This window comes from Rhea americana, unplaced genomic scaffold, assembly GCF_003343005.1.
Source record: "Rhea americana isolate MKP2758 unplaced genomic scaffold, rheAme1 scaffold_19, whole genome shotgun sequence".
NCBI classification, from domain to species: domain Eukaryota; kingdom Metazoa; phylum Chordata; class Aves; order Rheiformes; family Rheidae; genus Rhea; species Rhea americana.
In genome coordinates this window covers 7,669,746-7,691,468 of record NW_028186038.1, presented here as the reverse complement: position 1 = coordinate 7,691,468, position 21,723 = coordinate 7,669,746, and the positions used below count along the sequence as shown (strand labels likewise).

The 21,723-nt window shown below is 44.9% G+C and overlaps 1 protein-coding gene and 1 long non-coding RNA gene across 5 annotated transcripts in view; both read left to right on the top strand.

The window, feature by feature from the left end:
• The window catches only part of PBRM1 (polybromo 1), a 63,526-nt gene extending 47,306 nt beyond the window's left edge, over positions 1–16,220 (top strand). For 2 of the 4 annotated variants that reach the window (XM_085302515.1, XM_085302514.1), the window contains 5 exons: positions 1,190–1,391; positions 9,317–9,472; positions 11,873–11,943; positions 12,530–12,746; positions 13,090–16,220. In XM_085302515.1, coding sequence (XP_085158641.1) covers positions 1,190–1,391; positions 9,317–9,472; positions 11,873–11,943; positions 12,530–12,746; positions 13,090–13,262 — 819 coding nt within the window. In that variant the 3' untranslated portion in view covers positions 13,263–16,220. Of the gene's footprint in view, positions 1–1,189; positions 1,392–5,328; positions 5,494–9,316; positions 9,473–11,872; positions 11,944–12,529; positions 12,747–13,089 lie in introns of all 4 variants that reach the window. The other 2 variants (XM_085302518.1, XM_085302517.1) reach the window with 2 other exon arrangements.
• A 2,478-nt stretch (positions 16,221–18,698) lies between these two features.
• LOC146597284 (uncharacterized) lies at positions 18,699–20,316 on the top strand. Its single transcript, XR_014895551.1, has 3 exons — positions 18,699–19,168; positions 19,426–19,687; positions 19,869–20,316. It is a non-coding gene; the product is annotated as an uncharacterized LOC146597284 (long non-coding RNA).
• Positions 20,317–21,723: the final 1,407 nt, after the last annotated feature.

Genomic DNA, 21,723 nt, shown 5'->3' with positions numbered 1-21,723 from the left:
CCTCTTCCTCTTCCTCTTCCTCTTCCTCTTCCTCTTCCTCTTCCTCTTCCTCTTCCTCTTCCTCTTCCTCTTCCTCTTCCTCTTCCTCTTCCTCTTCCTCATTTGGGAACAATTACAGTCTTCTAGATGGAAGACATTTATAGTAGTCAGGATACAAGGAGGGGCTTTGGAGGATTTTGGTGTGATACCCAGCTTGTGAGCCTTATGAATTAGAGACTGGGTGAATCATTTGATCTCCTGATGATTCACAAGTATGTGTGGAAAGAGTCTGAGAAGTGAGGGTTCCAGCTGTGGTATGCATGCTGTTGTGAGAATAGGTAACAGGGTTTTTGATGGTTGGAAAGGTCAAGGAGCTTGCAACAGGAATAGCCAGGGTAGGAAGCACTGGTTGGTAGAACTGAGCAAAGGAGCAGATCTTTAACAGAACAGGATGTTTGTTACCCGTCAACATACAGCTGGTGAAGTTAACGTGCTGTGCAGATGACAGTAATCAGCAAAGTTGGGCTTTGAGTTTTATCAAGGAGAAATGGGTACTTACGTAATGGCAAATGGACACTAAACAAGGAGGGCAGTCTGGCAGGCAAAATATGGAGCGCTTAGGGATGAGAAGAGAGGACGGTGGAGCCAAGAAGACAGGAGTCGCAGAGGTTCAGGAGGAAACGTGGAAACAATTTCCTAAAATGTTCGATGGCAAATAAAGATCTTTACTCGTGTCCTCAATGTTTCTAAATAGCCTCATGAATGAAATCTGTGACACAGGGCAAATCTTTTTCTTTTGTTCTCTTTATGGGCCTCCCAAATCAATCACTGATTTGCTATCCAGCCTGCTCTTAGTCTTCCCGTTCAGTTTGGAGTAGTATCAGCCAGTAGGAAATATTCTTAGTTCTGTTTACTCAGATTTTTTTGAGGCCTTAGTTACAAGGTTAGCCTCATCTCTGGATGGGTTAAAAAGGATCAGGTCGTTTTTTTTTTCTCTCTGCGTGCTTTCCTTAAGTGTGTGTGCTGTTGTCATTTGTCAGTAGGAGACGCCTCTTTCTTCAGGGGCCCTAAGTTTAGATGGTCCTTATACAAAGGTGTACAAGAGGAATGTGGGAACGTTTTTAAATACTACTTCTTACGACTTGTGGATTTTGTATGTTGAGAAGCTTCTCTTTTCTACTCTTGTGGTCATAACTACTTTTTCTCACAGTCCACTCCCAAGTCTGTTAAGGGCAGCACCAAGAAGGAGGGATCAAAAAGGAAGATCAACATGAGTGGTTACATCTTATTTAGCAGCGAGATGAGAGCTGTAATTAAAGCTCAGCACCCAGACTACTCCTTTGGAGAGCTCAGCAGACTTGTAGGAACTGAATGGAGAAACCTGGAAGCGACCAAGAAAGCAGAATATGAAGGTAAATAACTAAAATGATAAACTCTTTTCTGCTTTTTTTTTCCTTTCTAAATATGTTCGTTACTTTTATTCAGATGGCAGGTGTAATAAAAGAAGGTATTTATATTTGTGTTCTGGATGTACTTTAAAGAGAAGTTTGTATTAAGAGATGACTGAAGAGGAGCAAAGACTATTTAAGTTATGTAGTTCACTGTGTCAGTATGACAGCTGATTATTTAAGTCTTTGACACAAATAACTGTCAATAAAGGCAAAGAAAATGGGGGGAAAAATCATGTAAAGAAACATGGAGGGAAATTGTTGGAAGTCAGTTGGAAAAATTGCCTGTGAAAGTTTTCTTAAAAGAAGACTTGGGGGGAGGCAAGAAAGATTTTGAACAAGAAGCAAGAAGCTTCTCAGAGCTGAGAGACAGGTAAGAAAGCATACAATGGAGCAAGAAAAAGTTATTTGATTAACTGAACTCAGATTCTTAAAAGTTATAGTAGAATAAAATCAAGGATGCATCATCTGTTACAATACTGAGAATGTGACCTGTTGTTCAGTCTCAGTATCATTTAAGAGTTGTAACGAATTTTGTTGAGAGATCTCATATATTCAGTAAGCCTAGAAAAATATCATAGGCAGGAGATACTTTAGAAAGACCCTCTTCCTTTCTTCTTCCTCCTCTTCCTCCTCCCCCTCCTCCCCCTCCCCTTTTCTTCCACTCTTCCTCCCCCTCCCCTTTTCTTCCTCTCTTCCTCCCCCTCTTCCTTTCCTCCTCTCTTCCTCCTCCCCCTCCCTCTCTTCCTCCTCTCTTCCTCCTCCTTTCCTCCTGGATCAAAATCAAAATACAGTTTATCTTTAAAAGCAGTCTCTATCCAAATCAAATACATTGGCTTAACATCTAGGCTTATTGCTATAGCTGTTAATGTGTCAGTATCTCCAAAATAAAGCCCTCCTCTTTTTTTAGGGCAACTACTGCAGTTTTACTGGAAGAAAATACTGCTTTGGATAGGAAAGTTTCAACACTCTAGAAAGTTATTGCCTGCTTAAGTTATACATTTGCTTTTAAAATTGAAATTTGGTAGCTTTTTGCATATTCATAACTTAAAGGCAGCTTTGATCTTCAAACTAGAACTTGCATGCTATCACTTTTCACCCTCAACCTCCTCAGCCCTTTCTGAATTTGCAGTAGTACCTCTTTGCAGTTCTGGAGAATAATACAGCAGCACTCTGCTATGCGTGAGTTTTCTTTGCAAACACTGTGAAGGAAAATGGTAACGCTCTTTGTGAAAGTACTGTAGTCTTTTTTTTTTTTTTTTTCTGTTGCAGTTTCCTTTTACATCGTTCTAGGTACACATGATATCTTTTTGTTAACAGGTCCCTCCTTACAGCCTAACTCTTGGGCTGTAGGACAGCTAGCACGTCATCACTTCGTAGCTTAGAGCTGCTTGACCTCTTGCTTTGGAAGACATGGCTGTAACGTAACAGTAGCAACAGTGTCTGTCCACTGTGTTTATAATTGCCTAAGTGCTTCCTTTTTAATCCTCTTTCTCACTTGCAATTTTCCAAAGCTTTTGAGTTTTGGACTGCAGTTTCTCAGGCTTGATGTATGCCGAGAGCCAGACTTGCTTTTATTTGGTTTTGAGGGATTGGTGTGGGGTTATGAAGTGTCCAAACTGTGTTTGCTTACTATGTGTGAGGGAGAGACACTGTTCCTTCCTCTGTGACAGCTCAAAATTTGTGTGCTCTCTGGTGTAGATGTGCTCTATGGTGCTCTCTGCAGCAGAGAGCAGGAAACCAACAGGGTTTGACATCTCAATGAAAAAAATGCCTTTCTGTGTTTTGGTGAAATGTACGTTGTGTTTTAGATCCATTTTGACCTGTTGAAAATTGCAGTTGGTATATACACAGGATAATAGCAAGATTTTTAGCAAAAGCCAAATAACAGGCTGCATTGGAATGGCCTGCATGATTAACTGCTCAAAATAAAATAATGCACACAGATTGAGAGGAAAAACTGTTTTAAGGAAAAGCTATGGTCAAAGCAGCAGATCTTCTTCCTGTCTTTTGAGATGTGCTGGAAATGTCATGTGAGTGATCTTGAGCGCAGTCTTAAATAAATTATTTGAGATGAGATTCACTGAGGTGAATGTTCAAGACAGAACTTCTTGACACCCTTGATAGTTCTTTGCCAGCCAAGACATGGAGAGAGGCTTGGTAAAACTCAGATTTTTGTCCTTTGCTAGGTCCTTCTTCAAGTCTCAGCACTCCACAGTCTGATAGAACTGAATGCTTAAAAAAAAGTTAACTTCTCGTTCATCAGAGAGTCTCCAGAACTTTTGGTTTTGTATAACTTTTTTTTTTTTTTTTTTGGATTGGCCAAAAGTAAGTAAATATAGTCAGAACAGCTATTTCATTCTTTCCTAAATGCTTGCTGTGCTCTGAAGAGGATTATTTCATTTTTCTACTTCAGGATCTACCATATCTTGTGTATTTTGTGCTCAGTCATTTACAAGTTGCCTGTAGTAAAGTTAGGAATTTCTATGCGTCGTCATCTCTTCTTGAAATGACAGAAATGAAAAGAAGGAAGTTAATGCCTTTAAAAATGGAACTCGTCTTTCAGTGTATGAATATAGTTCTAGAAGTTGCACGACAGCTGCTGCAGGAGACAAATGTATGATAACGCATTTGAAGTCATATTCTAGGGAAAACTGGTAACATTGGCAGGGCACATAATTTAATCTCCTTGATGAACAGTTTAGCCTTGTTTGACAGAGGACTTTGCTGTTTTAGTGGCAGTTTGCATCTTTCACCAACTGCAAGAAAACCTGTAGTCCTGCATTCACTGTTACTAAAATTTGCTGGAGATGTACGCTGCATTCATTTATTCTTTGTTGTTCCTCATTGCTTTCGGTAGGGTGTAATGTTCAGAGTAAACCAACCGGTAACTTGCATGCCCCAAAAGCACCCTGCGTGGGCACTGGGTATAGCTCCTTTTTAGTTTGGTTGGTTTTTGTTTCGTTCTTCTGCCCATGACCCCTTGCCCTCCATCCCTTAATATCATATTCTCTGGTCAGGTGCCCCTGCAAGCAAATCTTTTATTCTTGTGGTCACAGCGAGACCCTTGATTGAGATAATGACCAGGTTCATCATACCAAGGACACACGTGACCTCCACTGAGCAGCACAACGCGAGTTAGACATCTTCAGCGAAAAAAGGAAAAAATAGCTTGAGAGGGACCAGAATGGGGAAAAATTACAAGAGGCAGAGAAATTTTTATTTTTTTTATTTTTATTTTTATTTGGTTCATCAAACTGCTGCTTGTTATGTTCCAAACACTAAGGACCCGTCCCCGCTAGGGAAACTTTGCAAATGCTTCCCAGCTTGGCCACTGCTTTTCAGCTGCATCAGTAGTAAAAATATTGGTAGCCCAAGAATAAATGGGCCATCGACTGGCACAGATACCTACTATTTGCACCCTGCTTTAGGGCCTGTCGAGTAGACCTGGTGCTTAAAATCCCAGCCGCAGCTGGTGGCGTATCTACCCGCGAGCTGCCAGCCTTTGCTCTGACTGGTTTGGCTGAGCCAGTGGTGTCGAAAGAAGGGACATTTTGCCATGTTTTCCTAATGTGGACTGAGCCTAGTGCTGGACTGCTGCTTCATGTTGGTAACACTGGTGTTAATATCAAATATCTCTTCTGACTTTTTAATTAAAAAAAAAAAAAAAAAAGAAGAAGGAAAAGAACTTTGTGGAATATTTTTCATGAAAGGTTTTTGACAAGTCTTAGCTGCAGCCACATGCGATCAAATTATATGCTGTATAAGAAGATTGATCTGTTCTACTTTTATATTTGACTAAACTATGCCAGTGTTTTAACTAGTCCGTTTGAAATGAACAGATAATATTTTGAAATTCTGGGTTACAAAACAGAACTGAAAATCTAAAATACTTTTACAGAGCGGGCAGCTAAAGTTGCTGAGCAGCAGGAGAGAGAGCGAGCAGCACAGCAACAGCAGCAGAATTCCTCCCCCCGGGCAGGCACTCCTGTCGGGGCTCTTATGGGGGTGGTGCCGCCACCAACACCAATGGGAATGCTCAATCAGCAGTTGACACCCGTTGCAGGTAAAACGTAGGAGCTACGACCATTTTTTCCTCATCCACTATTATCAACCCCCTTCATAACTCTGCACACTCTCTTGGGTCACGTTGTCCTTACTGAAGAAAAAGCTCAGCCTCTTCGGCCTTTCTTCCTAATCGATACACGTAACCGTGGAAGTAGCCTGGTGATTCCCACGGCACTTGATCCGGTAGTTAAGAGCCTGGTGAAACGCCACGAGAAAGGCTTCGCCTTGTGCAGTGGTCCTGTTCTGTTTGTATGCAGTTGTGTTTATTCGCTCTGCTTTGCAGAGTTCGTGGTTAGCCCTGCTATGCAGGAAGGGAGGGCGCCATATATTCTTTTAGTGCATGCATCATCAGTGGAAGTGGTAAAGCAGGAGCCTTTTTAGTATTATTCTTTTTTTTTTTTTTTTTTAATCATCAGGGCTATGAAAAATAAACAGAATCCAAACTGAATTTTAAATCCCAGCGTGAGTTTACAGAATTGCCAGCATCGCAAGATTAGCTACTGGTAAGCAGAGCAGACCAGGAGCTAGTATCATTATGAAGACAAATACAAAATCTCAACATTGCTATTTTTATGGAGTGATTTTCAGGGTAGAACTGAGCTATGAGAACTTTTCCACAAGGTCCTTGTTACTAGATATTGTGCTTGTTACCAGCCATAATCCAATTTAGTTCACAGAGACTATGCCCAGAATAAGTATTTCCAGGATCAGATCTGCAGAGTAGGCAATGCGCTGGACAGTCTTTTGTAGGAGTCAGCCTTATATCCGAGAGAGAAGGTGCTAGATATGTCATAAGCTGTTTTTCTTCCCCCATTTCTGATTTTATAACAGGTTTTCTAGATTATATTACTTCAGTAAGGTCAAAATAGTGCCAAGTATGTTTAAAAAATATACATATATATTGGTTTGGGAGGTCTTGCTTTTTTTTTTTTTTTTTCCTCTAAGGCATTCCAATTACTTCATTTATTCTTTTGTCATTTTGCTTTCCCATCTCACAGGCTGTGGCCATACTTTGAGCTGACAGCCTGAAGTGTTTCCCATCATGATCTCTAAATGCCTTTTCAGTAAACAGACTGCATGGATATTTAAACTGAAGGCACAGTCTTTATTTGGTTTGTGGTCTCCAGGTCACAGAAACATTTGTTTACACTGAATTGCATTAAACAAAACAAAACAAAAAAGTTGTTGTTTGAAAACCTAGCAGATTTGGCTTGCATTATGATAATTTTCTTCCAAAGTGTTGGCAGTTGTTTTTGTGTGTGTGTGTGTGTGTGTGTGTGCGCGTATACATATATACATGTGTGTGTACATATATATATATATAAAAATAATATTTCTGCAGTACTACTTTTTTTGTGAGTAATGTACTTCAATCAAGAAAACCTAGGAATGTCATCCTTTTATTTCTTTAACGAGATCACTTTTCCAGTTTTTTTGTAGGTAGCAGTTGATAGGCGATAATCTGTATTATTAGTCCTTTCTTAAATTTTTTCCCCAAATTCTGCGCTCTGTACATGCTAACTTCCTTCTTGTGGCAGCCTTCTCCAAAGCAAGCTTGTATTTAAGCCCATCGTCTTATAATTCAAGCAGTCAGAAATTCAGGTCTCTTTGCTTTGTCATTGTGGAACACTTCCTTAGAGTAGATGGACAAGTTGATCTCTATAAACTCTTCCTATTTTTGTGGCCCGTTTTAAAAAGCGCAGTCTTCCTTCTTTTGGTCTCCACAAGTCTTACTTAGAATTATCTTATTTATTCTGGTGAGACCTCTTTCAAATCCACCTCCGTCCTTAAGCCGTACAGCAGTAGTGTTCTGGGTGCGTTCTGTTGCTTTTACCCGAGACAGAGAACTGCTTCATCATGAGACTTCTTCTTTTTTTGTTTTGTTTTTTTCTTTTTTTTTCTTTTTATGGCCAATGAATGAGGCTAAGAAATCTGGGCACTCTGAGACGCATTTCTTCTTGTGAGCAGTGCTGCAGCTGCTTGTAAATGTAGGTATTACAAAAGCTTATTTAATCTTGCGTTGTAGTAGTAAAAAAAAAGAAATAGGAGAAAGAACAAGTAGTTCAGAAGAACTGATGAATGGCCGCTGTGGGAGCTGAACATGGTTTGCCAGTGTTTGCTGACTTAAAGTGGTAACTTGTACATGGGACACGAAAGTGACTGTATGACCTTGTGAGGAGCTACAAGGACCAATTTCTCATGGCGATTTGGCTACAGTGCGTTAATCCAGTAAATATTTTGAGTAAATATTTTATTAGCGAGTGTAGAAATAAGCTTTTGTAATTGACAAAAGTTGAGTTTCTTTCCTTCTTTTTTTCCTTAATGACTCCAGAAGTGCATGTAAATGAACTGCAGATGTGATAGCAGCTCAGGGTGTGGTGAAGATCCCAGGTAGCTGGTACAGGGAAAGCACTTTAGGGAAACATGGATTTCACTGTGTTGATAAAGAGGTACAGAGGAGTTTCCAGTATTTGAAATAGATACCTAAAACCTATTTAGGAAGTATTCACATAGGTGTCTTGTGAAATTAAAGAGCATGGTTTGAGGGAAGTCAGTTCTTTATTTTTTCACTGTTTGCTCCGTGCACAGCTTGGAATTTCAGGTTTTTCACCTGCGTAAGAATTCCTGAGCAACCGCCAAATTTAGCTTGTACTTTGGAGCTACCTGATCTGTTTTAATTCTGAGGTGCTAATAGCTGCTGTGATGAGCCACAACTGGTGCAAGTTTTCAGCCACTCTTACTCCAAAAATCTCAATTTTTGAAAGTTTCAGTTACTTATTTAGAGCGTGGCAAAGACTCAGTAGATTGTTTCTTGGGACAGACTATACAGTCTGCAGTAGGTTTGTGTTATCTAAATTTCTCTTATCTCTCTAGACCTGCTTCTGTCCTCCCTCATCTCTTCATTGTCTTTCCAGCTCCTTTCCTTGGTTATCTGCCAACATATCCATTAAAACTAACAAGCACAGAAGTGGTGCGTGCTGGGGAGGTGGGGAGGGACAAGCACGCTAAAAGGTCCTAGGACCTAATAAGCATACTACAGATACGTTGTGTATCCCTCTGGGTTTACTTAATGGACAGCAACAAACTTGGCCAGAAATGAGACTAAGCTCTGAATCCGATGCAGCAAAATAAATTATGAGCAGCAGCACAATAACGGTTTTGGTTAATCTTTGTTTTCCCTATTAAAACACTTGGAAAATATTGACATTGAAATGCTCTGAGGGACTCTACATGCTCCTCTAAACGCTTTGCTACAGTCAGGTGCCATGAGTGCAAGTCACTGCAGCCCAGCATATCTGCTTAATAAAAATCCCCCATATCACTGCCTTTGGTTTTAAGTATGATGTTTTAGGTTCTTCATGTGTTAATTTTGCATATGCACTGCAGAAAAATGCTTACGTGTTTTTTTCCAGTCAGGTTTCATCAGAGCTATCCTACAAAGTAGGGCTGTACATGAAATTCGTGTAGCTAGTGTTGTGTTTGTAATTTGTATGCAGATGGCATAGCTTTAAGCTGTATTAAAATTGCTTGCATTAGTAACATTTAATTGTGGCTGAATTTATTTTTTGTGTTAACATGTCTGAATATTCAGCACTTCTACCCAACGAGGAACATACGAATATGCTAAATACTAATTCATCAGAAGTATAGTGTTTCATATTTATAACTTTATTTTTAATTTTTGTTCATTTTTGCGAGACACTAATTGTAGTATCGTCCTGCTGTACTAAAGGTGCCTTTTTGTGGATAGTGCATGTCTTACTGTGTAGATCATATTGCATGTTATTGATGCATGTTTGAAATTTGTTGTGTCCTTCAAGGCATGATAAGTGGCTATCCACCGGTGCTGCCACCTTTGCAGGGCCCAGTTGATGGCATTGTTAGCATGGGCAGCATGCAGCCACTTCACCCAGGGGTGCCCCCACCCCACCAACTTCCGCCAGGTATGCCAGGCATCCCAGGCATCCCACCACCCGGTAAGACTGTCATCCTCATTCGCTCCTTATTTCATTTTCATGTATTCGCCGTTTAACCAGTTGTTGTTATTATCCACAGCTTGTTTTGACCATAGCTTGTTTGATCATTTTGGAACGTTACAGGTTTGTGTAGCCACCGCACACATGATGCACTGCTGAATATATGAGTACATGAGTTCACACTCGCAGAACAGCGTGTGCAGCAGACCAGCAGCAAAAAGTTGCTGGGAAACTCTCATGCTGCTCCATCCAGAAAGCTGATTATTGCACTTGAGTTTACCAGAGGTTTGAAAAGCTGAAATTGGCCTGTTCCTATCCTTATGTCACTTGAATAGCCCCCTTCCTTTTTAAAGTAAGAATCTTCCCATTCCAACTGAATTGTTTTTCACTACATTAATATTTTTCAGTGTTCAGACTGCACTTAAATGAATTAAGATGGATTGTCTTTAAGTTAGACATTCTGATTTGTACTAATGTATTAATACATTATTATAAAATGATGTTCAGATTGAACCTTTTTGATAGAAGTAATTGGAAATGTAGGGGTAAGGTGAACTCAGTATACTCTCGTGGCCAAATTTTGCATTGATTTTTTGATGGTATATTTAGTGCGCATTTGATACTTTCTTGCCACAATTTTGTTGAGTGGTGAGGTGAATCAACACTGTGACAGTTCATTAGCAGTTTTTCAGTGTTAATGTCATTAACAATGTCCCTGTTACAGGAAGAATTAGCTATCTGCCCTATCATCCTGTTTTCTGCTGATTATTTTGTTTTTCACCTCTGTTAGCTCACATGACCATTTAGAAGATGTGTATCCTATATATTCAGCAGTAAAAACTGTTAATCTGTAGACAAAAAGCGATATCTTGTTTGCTTCCCCCTGCCTCATTTAGAATTGTGTTTATCAGAAGTTCTGTTAAGACTTTTTATCTGTATGTAAATTGCTTTTTTTTTTAATCCATCAGTATTAGGTATGCTACTTGCATCTTCACTGGTGTGTAGGATTCACTGTAATGTCATGTAGCAGGAGCAGGAGAACAGCCATGTGTCTGCGAGTCTCTCTCTGACTCACCAAGGCAATGATGTTTAAGCCCACAACGGCAGCGTATAATTGTTTGGGAAAGTGACTCCAGGGTGATGCGTTACTTTGCAGAGTTTATTGTTTATTTTTCCAACTGGAGGAACAGGCCATGTGTGCGATGTTTAAAATTGGGAGGATACAGACCAGGGGAGAAGTGATGTCTGGGAGCGGAGGGCTTGCAGGACCACAGGTGAAGTAATGCTGCATAGGGCTGAAGCCATGCTCTGATGCTGGGAAAGGTGAGGGTGCCTCCCCTCCAAACCTCTTTGCTTTGTACCAAGAAAAGATCCGTGCCATAGCACACTTACATTATCAGTGTTCTTGCCTCCTTTTGATTTCTGTTGGTACAGATGCATTTAAAACGGGTTGTCATAAACTGAGAATTCATTTGTTATATGCTTCAGTATACACAGTGCAGTGATGCATCTTCCGATCACTGATGTAGAAAACTGCATGCAAAATAAGCCCTTAGGAAGGCTGAATTTAATTTTCAGCTTCTCAAATGAATGATGTGTGGTTTGGACAAGGGGCATAGACATAAGGAAAAGCAGCAAAAGTAACTCATTTGTTCAGACCTAAGCATCTACGTGTAACATATCGGGAGCTGCATGACTCTCATTCAGATCTGTAAATTTTTGTTTGAGATTACGTGGATGTTATCTGCTGCACTCCACACAACAGGGAAATACGTTTGGATAAAAACTAACACTTTTTATTCTTGAAATTTATTCCAAATGTTCATTTGTCTCGTACGTAATACTCTTTAAGCTTAAGCTTTTTGTATCAGTGAGATATATAACAAGAGTTTTTGCGGTGGCTTGGCTTTCCTCCTGCAGTGAGTGCATTTTAAAAAAGCGATCACAGCGCAATGTTGAAATATTGATAGATTGCTAGATTTTTTTGATTCCAGGGAGATTCCGTCAAGCCAGAGTTGTATATTCTAAACTGAAAGATTCAGTTAGGTACTGACTAACTAATATGAGAAAATGAAAACCAAAAATGACTTCTAAATGACTTCTGTTTTCATTTCTTTAATTAAATAAATTCAACAGGCTACATTATCAGTGTTGGGTAGTTGTCATATTGGCTTTCCTCTTTTTTTTTCCTTTTTTTTTCTTTTTACTTTTTTCCTTTTTTTTCATCCAGAAACTTTTAAAGTTTCTACTGGGGGAGAGGGGGGTATTTGAATGTAGTACAGCTGCTTAAAAGAACCTGAAGCAATGATGCCAAACCATAACTTTTTTATTAAAAAAGACAACGCGGTATTTACCACTGCTCTGAAATGCAACTAATTGTTTTTCTATTTCGGAATATAGGGGTTATAGGCCAAAATGTATCCCCCATGGTGGGCACGCCGGCACCAGGAGCAAGTCCATTTGGACAGCAGGTAAGTCATTTTTGCATGATTTATGAGGCTGTAAGACTCTGAATTAGTATTTAAACAACATCTCAGTTAAGATCTGTTGGGATGCACATGGCCTTTCCCAGGGAGAGCATGGACAAAATATATGTAGAGATATTTAATATCTTACTCTCAGAAGATAGGTCTGTGTTTCTTGGATGAAACGTTACTGGACTGATTAGGTTCTAGTGGAAGGTCTTTTGCAGTATGAGCTAGACAGTGTTCTCTTTTCTCTTTCCTTTCCTTTCTTTGTTTTTCCTTCCTCTTCCTCCTCCTATTAAAGGGATGTGGGTCGTTTCAACACACCTAAACTGCTGATAATTCAGGTTTTGCATGCTTTGATGCAGATGCCTTTGGTCATGACCCGTTTTAAAGTTCCATTGTATGAGGATGTTCTGCCAGTGAGTTGAGAGAGCAATTTCCTGTCTCGCTGCTGGGCAGGATGGAGATTGAGCTGTAGCGTTTGTGCTACACTTTGCTGGGTCAGGTTCTTCCATAGAGATATGTGGACGTGAACCAGCTTCCCTGCTGTTCCCCAAAATGCGTTTTCTCTACCACTTTGCCATTACAGATAGGAATTCTTGGCCCTCCAGGACAACAGGCGCCACCTCCATATCCCGGCCAGAGCGCAGCAACGCAGCCGGTTATACAGCAGCCCACGACTCCAATGTTTGTCTCCCCTCCACCAAAGACGCAGAGGCTTCTTCATTCTGAGGCCTATCTGAAATATATTGAGGGGCTTAGCGCTGAATCAAATAGCATTAGCAAGTGGGACCAGACCCTTGCAGGTAAGGCTTTCTGCTCTGATGTTTCCTGACAGAACACACTTTGTACACATTAATATGTTTGGCTCTTACGGATAGTGCTAAACAAGCCTGCTGCTTAGTTAATAAAATGTATCCATGCAAGTAGTCATTAAAAACAAACCAGACATGCTGGGAATATGTATATTATCAGCAGGATGGTGTAAAAATCCAAGAATCACTTGTATGGGCTCAGATACAGAGACCAGCGGGTAACAGAAACACTGTCGAATTATATTGTGCTTTTTCTAGTAATTGCGGTAAGTAGCAGAGGCAGGGCAAATTTAATAAAGCCAGCAAATAAGTGGGCCATTTCTTAACCTTTCAGCACGGAGACGAGATGTTCACCTATCAAAAGAGCAGGAGAGCCGTCTCCCTTCGCACTGGCTGAAAAGCAAAGGGGCTCATACCACCATGGCCGATGCGTTATGGCGTCTTCGAGACTTGATGCTACGAGACACCCTTAATATCCGTCAAGCATACAACATAGAAAATGTTTAATAGCATAATTGCTTCTTTGATACCGTCATATAAGGAGTTTTGTGGAACAATAGCTGTTTTAGTTACTGGGTGGGGAGAGATAACCAACAATAATTTGTATTGCATTTTACTGTACATTGCAAGACCATTTTTATAAGGACACTTTTAATAAGCATATTTCACTTTTTGTTATATTAAGTTGACTTTATCAAATACACAGATTTTTGCATATGTTTCCTTTGTTTGAAAGGCGATTTCATAATTGGTTAAGTGTAGTCCAGGATTCATCTTTCTTATATTTTATTGCTGAGAATCTGATGCCATCATTTTTATATAAAAGAAAAAAGAAAACAAAAAGTATTTACAAATTGGTACAACGGAATGTGAAGTTAGTCATAGTTTACATCTTAGAAGAATGTGTGTACATGTGCTTGTGTGTGCTAGCCACTTCCAGCAGAAATCTCTCTTTGCTGTGAACAGGGAGGATTTCTTGAAAGGAAGTAAAGGTAAGGGGTACATTTATGCTAGGAAAAATCAAATTTTAAGTCAATACCAAGGCTGCTGAATGGACTAGAGCGATCATGGAAGTGCTGGTGTGGACGGGACAAGGGTGTCTTGACTTCTAATTTGTCCAATCCTGTCCAGTTATTTAATTGTGTAGCCAAGGCCATTATGATCCTAAATTGGTAACAGAATACATGTGCTTTGCACGCCCTTGAAAGGTGAAATGTTTTATCTGCCATGACCTGCTTTGGGGGTTCGGTGATGTGCCTAACACCTAGCAGTGGGAAGGGAAAGCCAGTTCCCTAAGCAATGACACGTGCATTTGTAAGAGTCATGCAGAACTTTGCATCAGCTCAGGTCGTGGAAGGTAAGTTAGAGAAGGGGAGTTGTTTTGTTTGTGAAGTAATGCAACGCTTTTAAATTCACACGTATTCTGCTAATGATTAGGTATTGCAAGATATCTTTGTATGCTTTCCTTAAGTGTATTCATTCACCTTAATGAAGGTTTTGCAGGGCAGATGGAGAGAAATTTGATATGTGAATCTAGCTTTAACAAAGTGCTGCTGTATGTGTAAATTCAGCACGTCTAGTAGGCTGGAGAAATAAGAGAACTTGCACTGCAGCCTTCAGAGTGGTTTTAGGTGGTGTGTTTTTTTGTTTTTTGTTTTTAATTAGTAAGGAATGTATGGAATCTTCTTGCCAAATTTCAGGGTTGTGACTGTCATCTGCTAAGGACCTCATTAGCGACCAACCAACCTTTTGGACTGCAAAGCTATTTGTTTAAAGGTAAATCTTTTCAAGGTACTTCATTATAGAAAAAGAATAGATAGTTTTTATTTCATTAAACAACTGGGAAAGCAATATTAATTTGAACAGTTTGTTGGCAGGAACACTGTCACTGCAACTCAGTCCAAAAGAAAACTGATTTCTTGATACGCTTTCTTCTGACTGCTAGAAATGTTCATCTTGTGGAAATGTGTTTTAAGGTATACCCGTAAAAATATATATACATTTGAGTACATTTGGCAGAAGGTTAAACAATTTATTCAAATACTGGGTACCTTGGGTTCTGTTTCAGTGATGTAATTTATACTGTTGAGGGAAGTGGCATGTGCAAGTATAAACTGTTATTGAGTTATACCAGCCAATTCCTCTTCCTCTCCCACTCCAACCTTCCAGTCATTGTGTGGAAAACCCTATTATTACAAGTAGGCACTTAAGGACAGTTTAGGTCAGATGTGCAATGGATGTGAAGGAGAGGGAGCTAAGAAGCATGTAGGGAAATTATAATTTTGAACTCTCCAAGTAGTGCAGCTGTGATACAGAAATTCTGTACTAGCCTGTATAAATTACCAAGTTTTATTTAATAAAAGTAGAAACTGAATAGCCTTAGACATCTCCCATACATACAGCATCATCTTAAAGTGTATTTGAACTACCACAGGCTTTGCAGTATTTAGCCGCAAAGATGGGACATTGAACTGAATCAAGCAGCAAATCCTAGTTTTCGAGTATTTGGAACCATCATGGATTGTACTAATACCACCAGATTCTCTTTATTTCTCAACATTAAGCAAAATTACACCAAAGAACCTGGGGTGAAGTTTAGTTAAGTTATTGTTTTATTTATTTTCTTTTGAGGACTGGATGGGACTCCCTTTGGAGCCTGTAGACCTGAAATGTTTAATTTATCTGAAGGTCAGTGAGGAGCAAACTCGCAGCACTGGCTCTCTCCCGCCTGAGCAGCTGAGGCACTACTTTCGCTGCTCTTTCTGGCCCAGGAGCAGGAGGTTGGAAGAGCAAATGAAACCTGGGTCCTCCCATAAGGCAGTGCAGAGCACTACCACTAAGCCACTGGGCTGGTCCTGATCAATTATTTTAAACATTTTTTATTTATTTCAAAATCATGTCTCTGTATATTGGAGGCACTTCTGTCAATTGCAGTAAAATTTAGGATATAATGGCTACAGTCTAGAATTCAAAACCAGCAAAGGAAGCTTTTTCTGACTCTGGTTTAAAAAAAAAGAAAAAAGGACGTGTCTGTCTAGCTGTTTCTCTCTCTCTTTCTCTATTTGACCCCCTCATTTGTTTTCCACCGCCGTTCATTGTATTGGAGTAAATGAAACTTTCATATTACAATAAAAGTACGTACGGGAAAGGCTGGTTTCTGTGAGAGTGGAAAATAGATGAATCTAGGACCGGGATTTTCATAAACCAGTTGGAGACCACGTATTATTTGTTTCACTTTCTCAGTCCTTCCCTTCTGTGAGAAAATTTACTGTTTGTGTAAAAATTCAAAACGTTGTTGGTGATTTTTTTTTTGGCATGTTTTTGGACCTGGTTAATTCATGCTTGGCTTTTTCTTAAATCTTGTACTCCTGAAAGTTAAGCTGGTAACCAGGTTTATAACATGTATGTACCATCAGTTTGTTTACCTGAGTCTTTTTAATTTGAATAAAAATAGTTTGCAAAGTGTTTTGGATTAACCAGGTTTGAGTGTCCCATTAAGACTTTTGTTGTCAGGATTTCATTTCAAGCAACTCTGCCTATTGCAGATCCAGATTTTATCAAGTCCTCGATATATGTGTGCACGTGTAGGGGCAAAGCAGCTATACAAGGAACTTCTCTACCGTCCTGTGGATTGCAAGACATGCCCGGTAGGTGGTGAGAAGTGCAGTGATGCTGAAAAATACAGGTGAAAACTGAACCGTAAGGAGCACGAACAGTAAACCTTGGAAAGTATTTGGCATGTTTGGGAAATGCCCAGTACAGATTATAAAATTCAGCCAGTCCTGTTTGCCTCTACCCCAACTGAAAATAAACGGCAAGCCTTAATTTCGCATCGGAAGCTAACCTGCTTCAGGACTGTCTATTATGCAGCTGTATAATAAAGGAAAGTAAAGCACTAATATGGAAAAGACATCTTTTACCAAATAAAATTAAAAGGCAGGATAGAAATGTTCTTTAGTAATACTAACAGCAAGAAAAATTTAAGTGATGGCAGCATCCTGAGCGTAGGTGCTTCTCCCATGCAATTTACAAAGAAGCATTTAAACAGCCAGAAGAGAGAGCGTTACATTTAATTAACACAGCTCGGACCCAGAGGGGAAACGGCCCCCCAAGCAGTCTGCCCACTTTACAGAACAGCTTTCTAAAATGTGAGGAAGTTGCACGGCGACTGGTCAGTTCTGCCTGTCCTTCGTGTTTTGTTTGCTCCGTCGGGGATATGGCAGATGGGCCGTAGGTGTGCTTAGCTCGCGCATGCTCTAAGTGCAAGCGGTGCCTCGGGACGGCTGAGTCCTTTGACCAAGAAGTAGGAAATGAGACCTGATCCATTGATACGTGTGAGATATTCTGGTTAATAAAAGACTATTTTTTTTGCGTACTGCATTTTCCAGCAAGTCTAATTAGAGCTTCATGGAAATAAAAACCAACAGTAGTCGCAGTGCACTAGGACTGGGGATTCCTTCATGAACAGATTCCCAGTCTTCATCCATCCTCAGGGGTACCTAATGGTCTCCCGTGCTCAGCCCTTCCTGCTCTAGGAGGGATCGTAAATCCAGTGCAGAAGTCTGGACGTGCACGAGTACTGCCCGGCGAGCCGCCCTCGGGGCTCCCGCCCGCTCTGCCCAGCAGCGCTGCCTCCGCGCTCCCGCCTGAGCTCGCCTCGGCCACGGGGCTGCCGGGCTCTTTGCAGAGCTGCTTTGCTTGCGGCGAGCGAGGAGCCGCAATCAGCTGCCGGGGAAGGGCTGCAGCCGCAGCTTCCACCTCCCCCACGCCTCTGGCAACGGCTGCGTCACGCAGTTTCTCAAGGCGTTCAGGTAAGGGCTGCCGGCCCTCGCGCCGCAGCCTCCCGGCCCGACGGCCCCGCAGCGACACCGGCAGCGGCTGCCGGAGCCAGAGCCGGGGCGCCGAGGGCTCCTTTGGGGCCCCTTTGCCCTCCTCTGCGCACTGCGGCAGGCCTCAGCGCTTCCTGACCTTGCCCCTCTCTCCCACGGTCACCCCAGGTCCTTCTGCTCGGAGCACCGCCCGGAGCAGGCGGCGGCAGCGCGGCAGGATGCGGAAGCTACTTTACCCAGGTTATTTCCAGCTTCTTCTGGATTCTGCTGAGAGCATATTTTAGCTCTATCAAAGAATCAGCATCTGTGTCGCGTTGCGGAGAGGAATTCCCTGCCAGCCTCTCAGCTGACGTGTTCTAGGTACCCAACAGAGATGAGACAGATGAACAGGCCAACTGCTGGAGCAGCCCGGGGGTTTGCTCCTGAAGCGCTCTCCCCCCGAGAAGCTCCGGTTACTCCCGGCGGAGCTGCTCAGGGAATCCAGACAAGAGGGGAGGCAAGGAGGACAACCCGCGTGCCTTCAGGAGCGAAGGAAGCGCTGCTTCCTGGAGCACAGGGACCGAGGGCGCGTTTGAATGCAGTCCGGGCCCTCCACCACCAAGTTTCTGCTAGCCGGGTTCTGCCCGGTTAATGATTTGACTTGACTCGGCTCGGAAGGGGCCCAACAGCCGCCCCAACCCGGCACCGAGCAAGCGCGAAGGCTGAGGAAGGCCCCAATCCCTGTGTCAGTGGGCGTTAAGAAGCGGCGCGTTGTGGGCAGCGACGTCTGCAGGGCGGCGCGTCTGGAAGACGATTCCCCTAAGAAGTTTGTGAAGTGCAGGAAGGAGAAGCGGTTTCTGGCAGAGCGACCGCTGAGCAGCTCTGCAGATTCGTCAGGATTCAGAGACACTGTCCCATCTGGGTTTCCAAAATGTTGCCATAAAATCAGGCCCAAATTAAACTCCCTAAAACTTAGTTTGAAGTTTCAGAAAGCAGGCATTCTTTATTGCAGCGCTGCATGCATGGGGGATTGTTCCTCCTACCGCGCATGCCGCATGCCGCCCTAAACACAGCTTTTATCACCCTGTCCTGATGTCCTGAGCAAAAAAGTGAAGGCAGGGGAAGGAAGGAAAGGAGGATGTGCTGGTGCTCCCGGGAGCCCTCCTGCGGCTGCCGCTCGGGCTGCTTAACGCTGGGCTCTGCGCCGGCACCTGGGTCAACGTTGGTGTCGCAGCGCAGTTGCCTGAGACGCCCCGGGACGGAGGAACCAGCTCCCCCAGCTGCACTGTAACTAGCCCTGGTGCGGCGCTAGCCCTGGAGCGGCGCGGCCGTGAGGGCAGGCCTTCCAAGGGAGGGCCGGCGAGGGAAGGTTGGCGTCTTCCCCGTCCTTCCTGCTCTCTCGCCAAACTTCTGAAGAGGAGTCTTGCGCCTGGAGGAGGGGGGGGGGCCTGCTCAGCTGGGGAAGAAGATGCCAGCGAGCGATGCTTACTGAGAGCCTTGCCCAAGTCTCTTCCACTGACAAGAGCTTCTTGTTTCCTCCAGGGACATTTTGAGGCTGTTTTGATGACTGTGAAGGGCCAGGGCCGCCTGCTGACCGTCAGGCAGGTAAGCCCACGCTCACCGACGGACACTTCCGTACCCAGCTGTCCTGTGGCGAGGAGGGAACCAGGCTGCGGGTTACGGTCCCTGCGTCGGGACCAGGGCTATCCCAAAGGCTTGGGCACGTCCACAGTAGTCGGTGGTTTGGAGGAAGATGGCCAGAGTCCGGTAGCTTTCCCTAACTGGCTCTTGCAGAGGGATGTTTCCGGAGCTGCGCCAGCGCGGAGCTGAAGCGTGGGGTGTTTTCTGTACTCTGCCTGCAGCTGGGTGGCGTCAGCAACTGGACCAAACCGAGTCTCGTCGTGCTTGCGTGGGGGAGCGGGCAGAGGCAGCAGCCACGACGTCCGATCGCGTGTCCCCGGTCAGATAAGCAGGGAGTGCTCAGCGCGACACGCTGCTGCCCAGGGAGCAGCGCTGAGACTAGCAGGGTGCCGGACTGCCACCGCAGTTCTCTCTTTAGCTGGTCAAAATGTCCTTCTGTGAAAACAGGCTGTTAGAAATTAGCAAAAGAAAGTACATAAATAGGTAAGTTCCCTCTTCTCCTTTTTTTTTCCTATCCTGACACTTGGTCGTAAGAGTTGCCTTCCTACTGGAGCCATAAGGATAGTACATACACCATTAGGAATAAGATTAGTAAACACTGATCTAGAAAAATATCCCTATACCCCTACATCCTGCCGAGATGAACCCTGCCTTGGCCCTGCAGGTGATCCTCAGCCACGGCCTCCAAGCGCAAAACCCTGCCGAGAAGAAACCTGTGGGCAGAGACAAGAAGGCCAAGGCCAGAGAGGAGGAAGCCCCCTGGCACTCTGCACTTCCCGAGGAAGGTCTTGCCAACAGCCGGAGAGGAAAGAGCCCCACTGGTGCCTGCCCCGAACCAGCCCCCGAGAAAGGCGGCGGAGGAGGAAGCCGAGGAAGAGAAGCGTCATCTGCCAGCCCAGCTGAGAGGGGGCGGCGGTCTTATTCTGCAGGGGCAGAGTGCTGATGCCAGGGTGGGCTGGCGCACAGCTCGTCCCGCGGGGCGTTCAGTGCCAGTTGTAGGGATGTTGCGCCCAGCGGAATGGACGGGAGCGTCCTGGCCGTCGCTCTGGCCCTGGCCCTGCTGCCTGGGGGCTGCTCTCGGGAGCCGCGGAGCCAGAAGACGCCTCCACTTCCTACTGGCTACTGATGCTCGCCAGGTCGGACTCTGAGCTGGAGGGCGTTGCAAAGCCAGAGGATGATGTTGATCCATCCTGGCTGCTGGTGCTGGAGCTCACCAGGTCCAACTCCGAGCTGGAGGGCGTTGCAGAGCCGGAGGATGGCGCTGATCTGTCCTGGCTGCTGGTGCTGGAGCTCACCGGGTCTGTCTCCGAGCTGGTGGAGGGCGTTGCAGAGCCGGAGGATGATGTTGATCCATCCTGGCTGCTGGAGCTTGCCAGGTCCGTCTCCGAGCTGGTGGAGGGTGCCGCAGGGCCGGAGGATGCCCCCGCTCCTGGCTCGCTGCTGCTGTTGGGGCCGGACGGCTCTGGCTGTGTGCTGGGGGCTGTAAGGGGAGGTGGGAAAGTCAGCAGCACGGCCCCAAGCCCTTGCCTGGCCCTGGCCCAAGTCCGGGGGCAGCCGGGTGCTTTGCCTCTTACTGGGGCTCACCCGTCGCGCTCCCGGGTGTCTGTGGCCGGTGCTAGAGCCGAGCAGCGTCGGTGCGTCCCCTTGGACGCGTACGAGGAGCACAAGAGCAGCTGCCACGGCCTGGGGAAGGAAGTGGCTCGGTGCTCGCGGCAGCCGGGGCTGGCAGAGATGCCAGGAAGGCCCCCGAGACCACAGGAGCGGAGCAAGGAGGTGCCCGGCAGAGCTGTCGCGCCAAGCACCCGCTCCCACCGGGACGGCATCTGCTGCCGCCCCGGCAGCTGCCCGGTTGCAGCCTTGGAGCCCTTCCCGCTCTGCTCCGCCCGCTCCCTGCCTTCCCGGCGCAGGCACCGGCCAGCGTCGCACTGGCTGTGCCTCTCGCAGAGCTCCGCGTAACGCCCGGCCTCCTCCCAGGCAGGCGCTCTGCAGGAGAAGGGAGGGGAAGGCCTGAGCCTCCCGCGCGCCCTGCATCGGGCGCCGGCAGGACGTCCCTGCTCTCCTGGGCCCTGCCCCACTCCCAGCTCCGCGGGGGAGCAGGAGCCCTGCGGGCCAGGACTGCCTCGGGAGCCCTTGGGCCCTTGGGCCTCGGGAGCCCGGCACGAGGGCAGTGGGAAACCCCCCGTAATGGGACCAGGCTCCCCAGTTTTAACATTTGTGGTAAAAATTTTCTCTTATTCCTGCAGTGGGGGCTCCGGACGCACTCCCGGCCGGCGCTGACGGCCTGTCCCTGTTGGGGGGGAGAGAGCAGCAGTGCTGCTGGGGGGCCCTGGCCGTGCCCCCGGGGCGCTGGAAGCCCTCCTACCTGGGTGCAGCCCCGGTGGAACCAGGCCCCCCCGGCACGCTGGGCACACCATGGTGCCGAAGGAGAGCGTCTGGTCCGGCTGCTCCATGCAGATGATGCAGGTGGTTTCCGCATCCTGCCGTGCTGCCGCCGCCTGCTCCGGGCGGTGCTCCGAGCA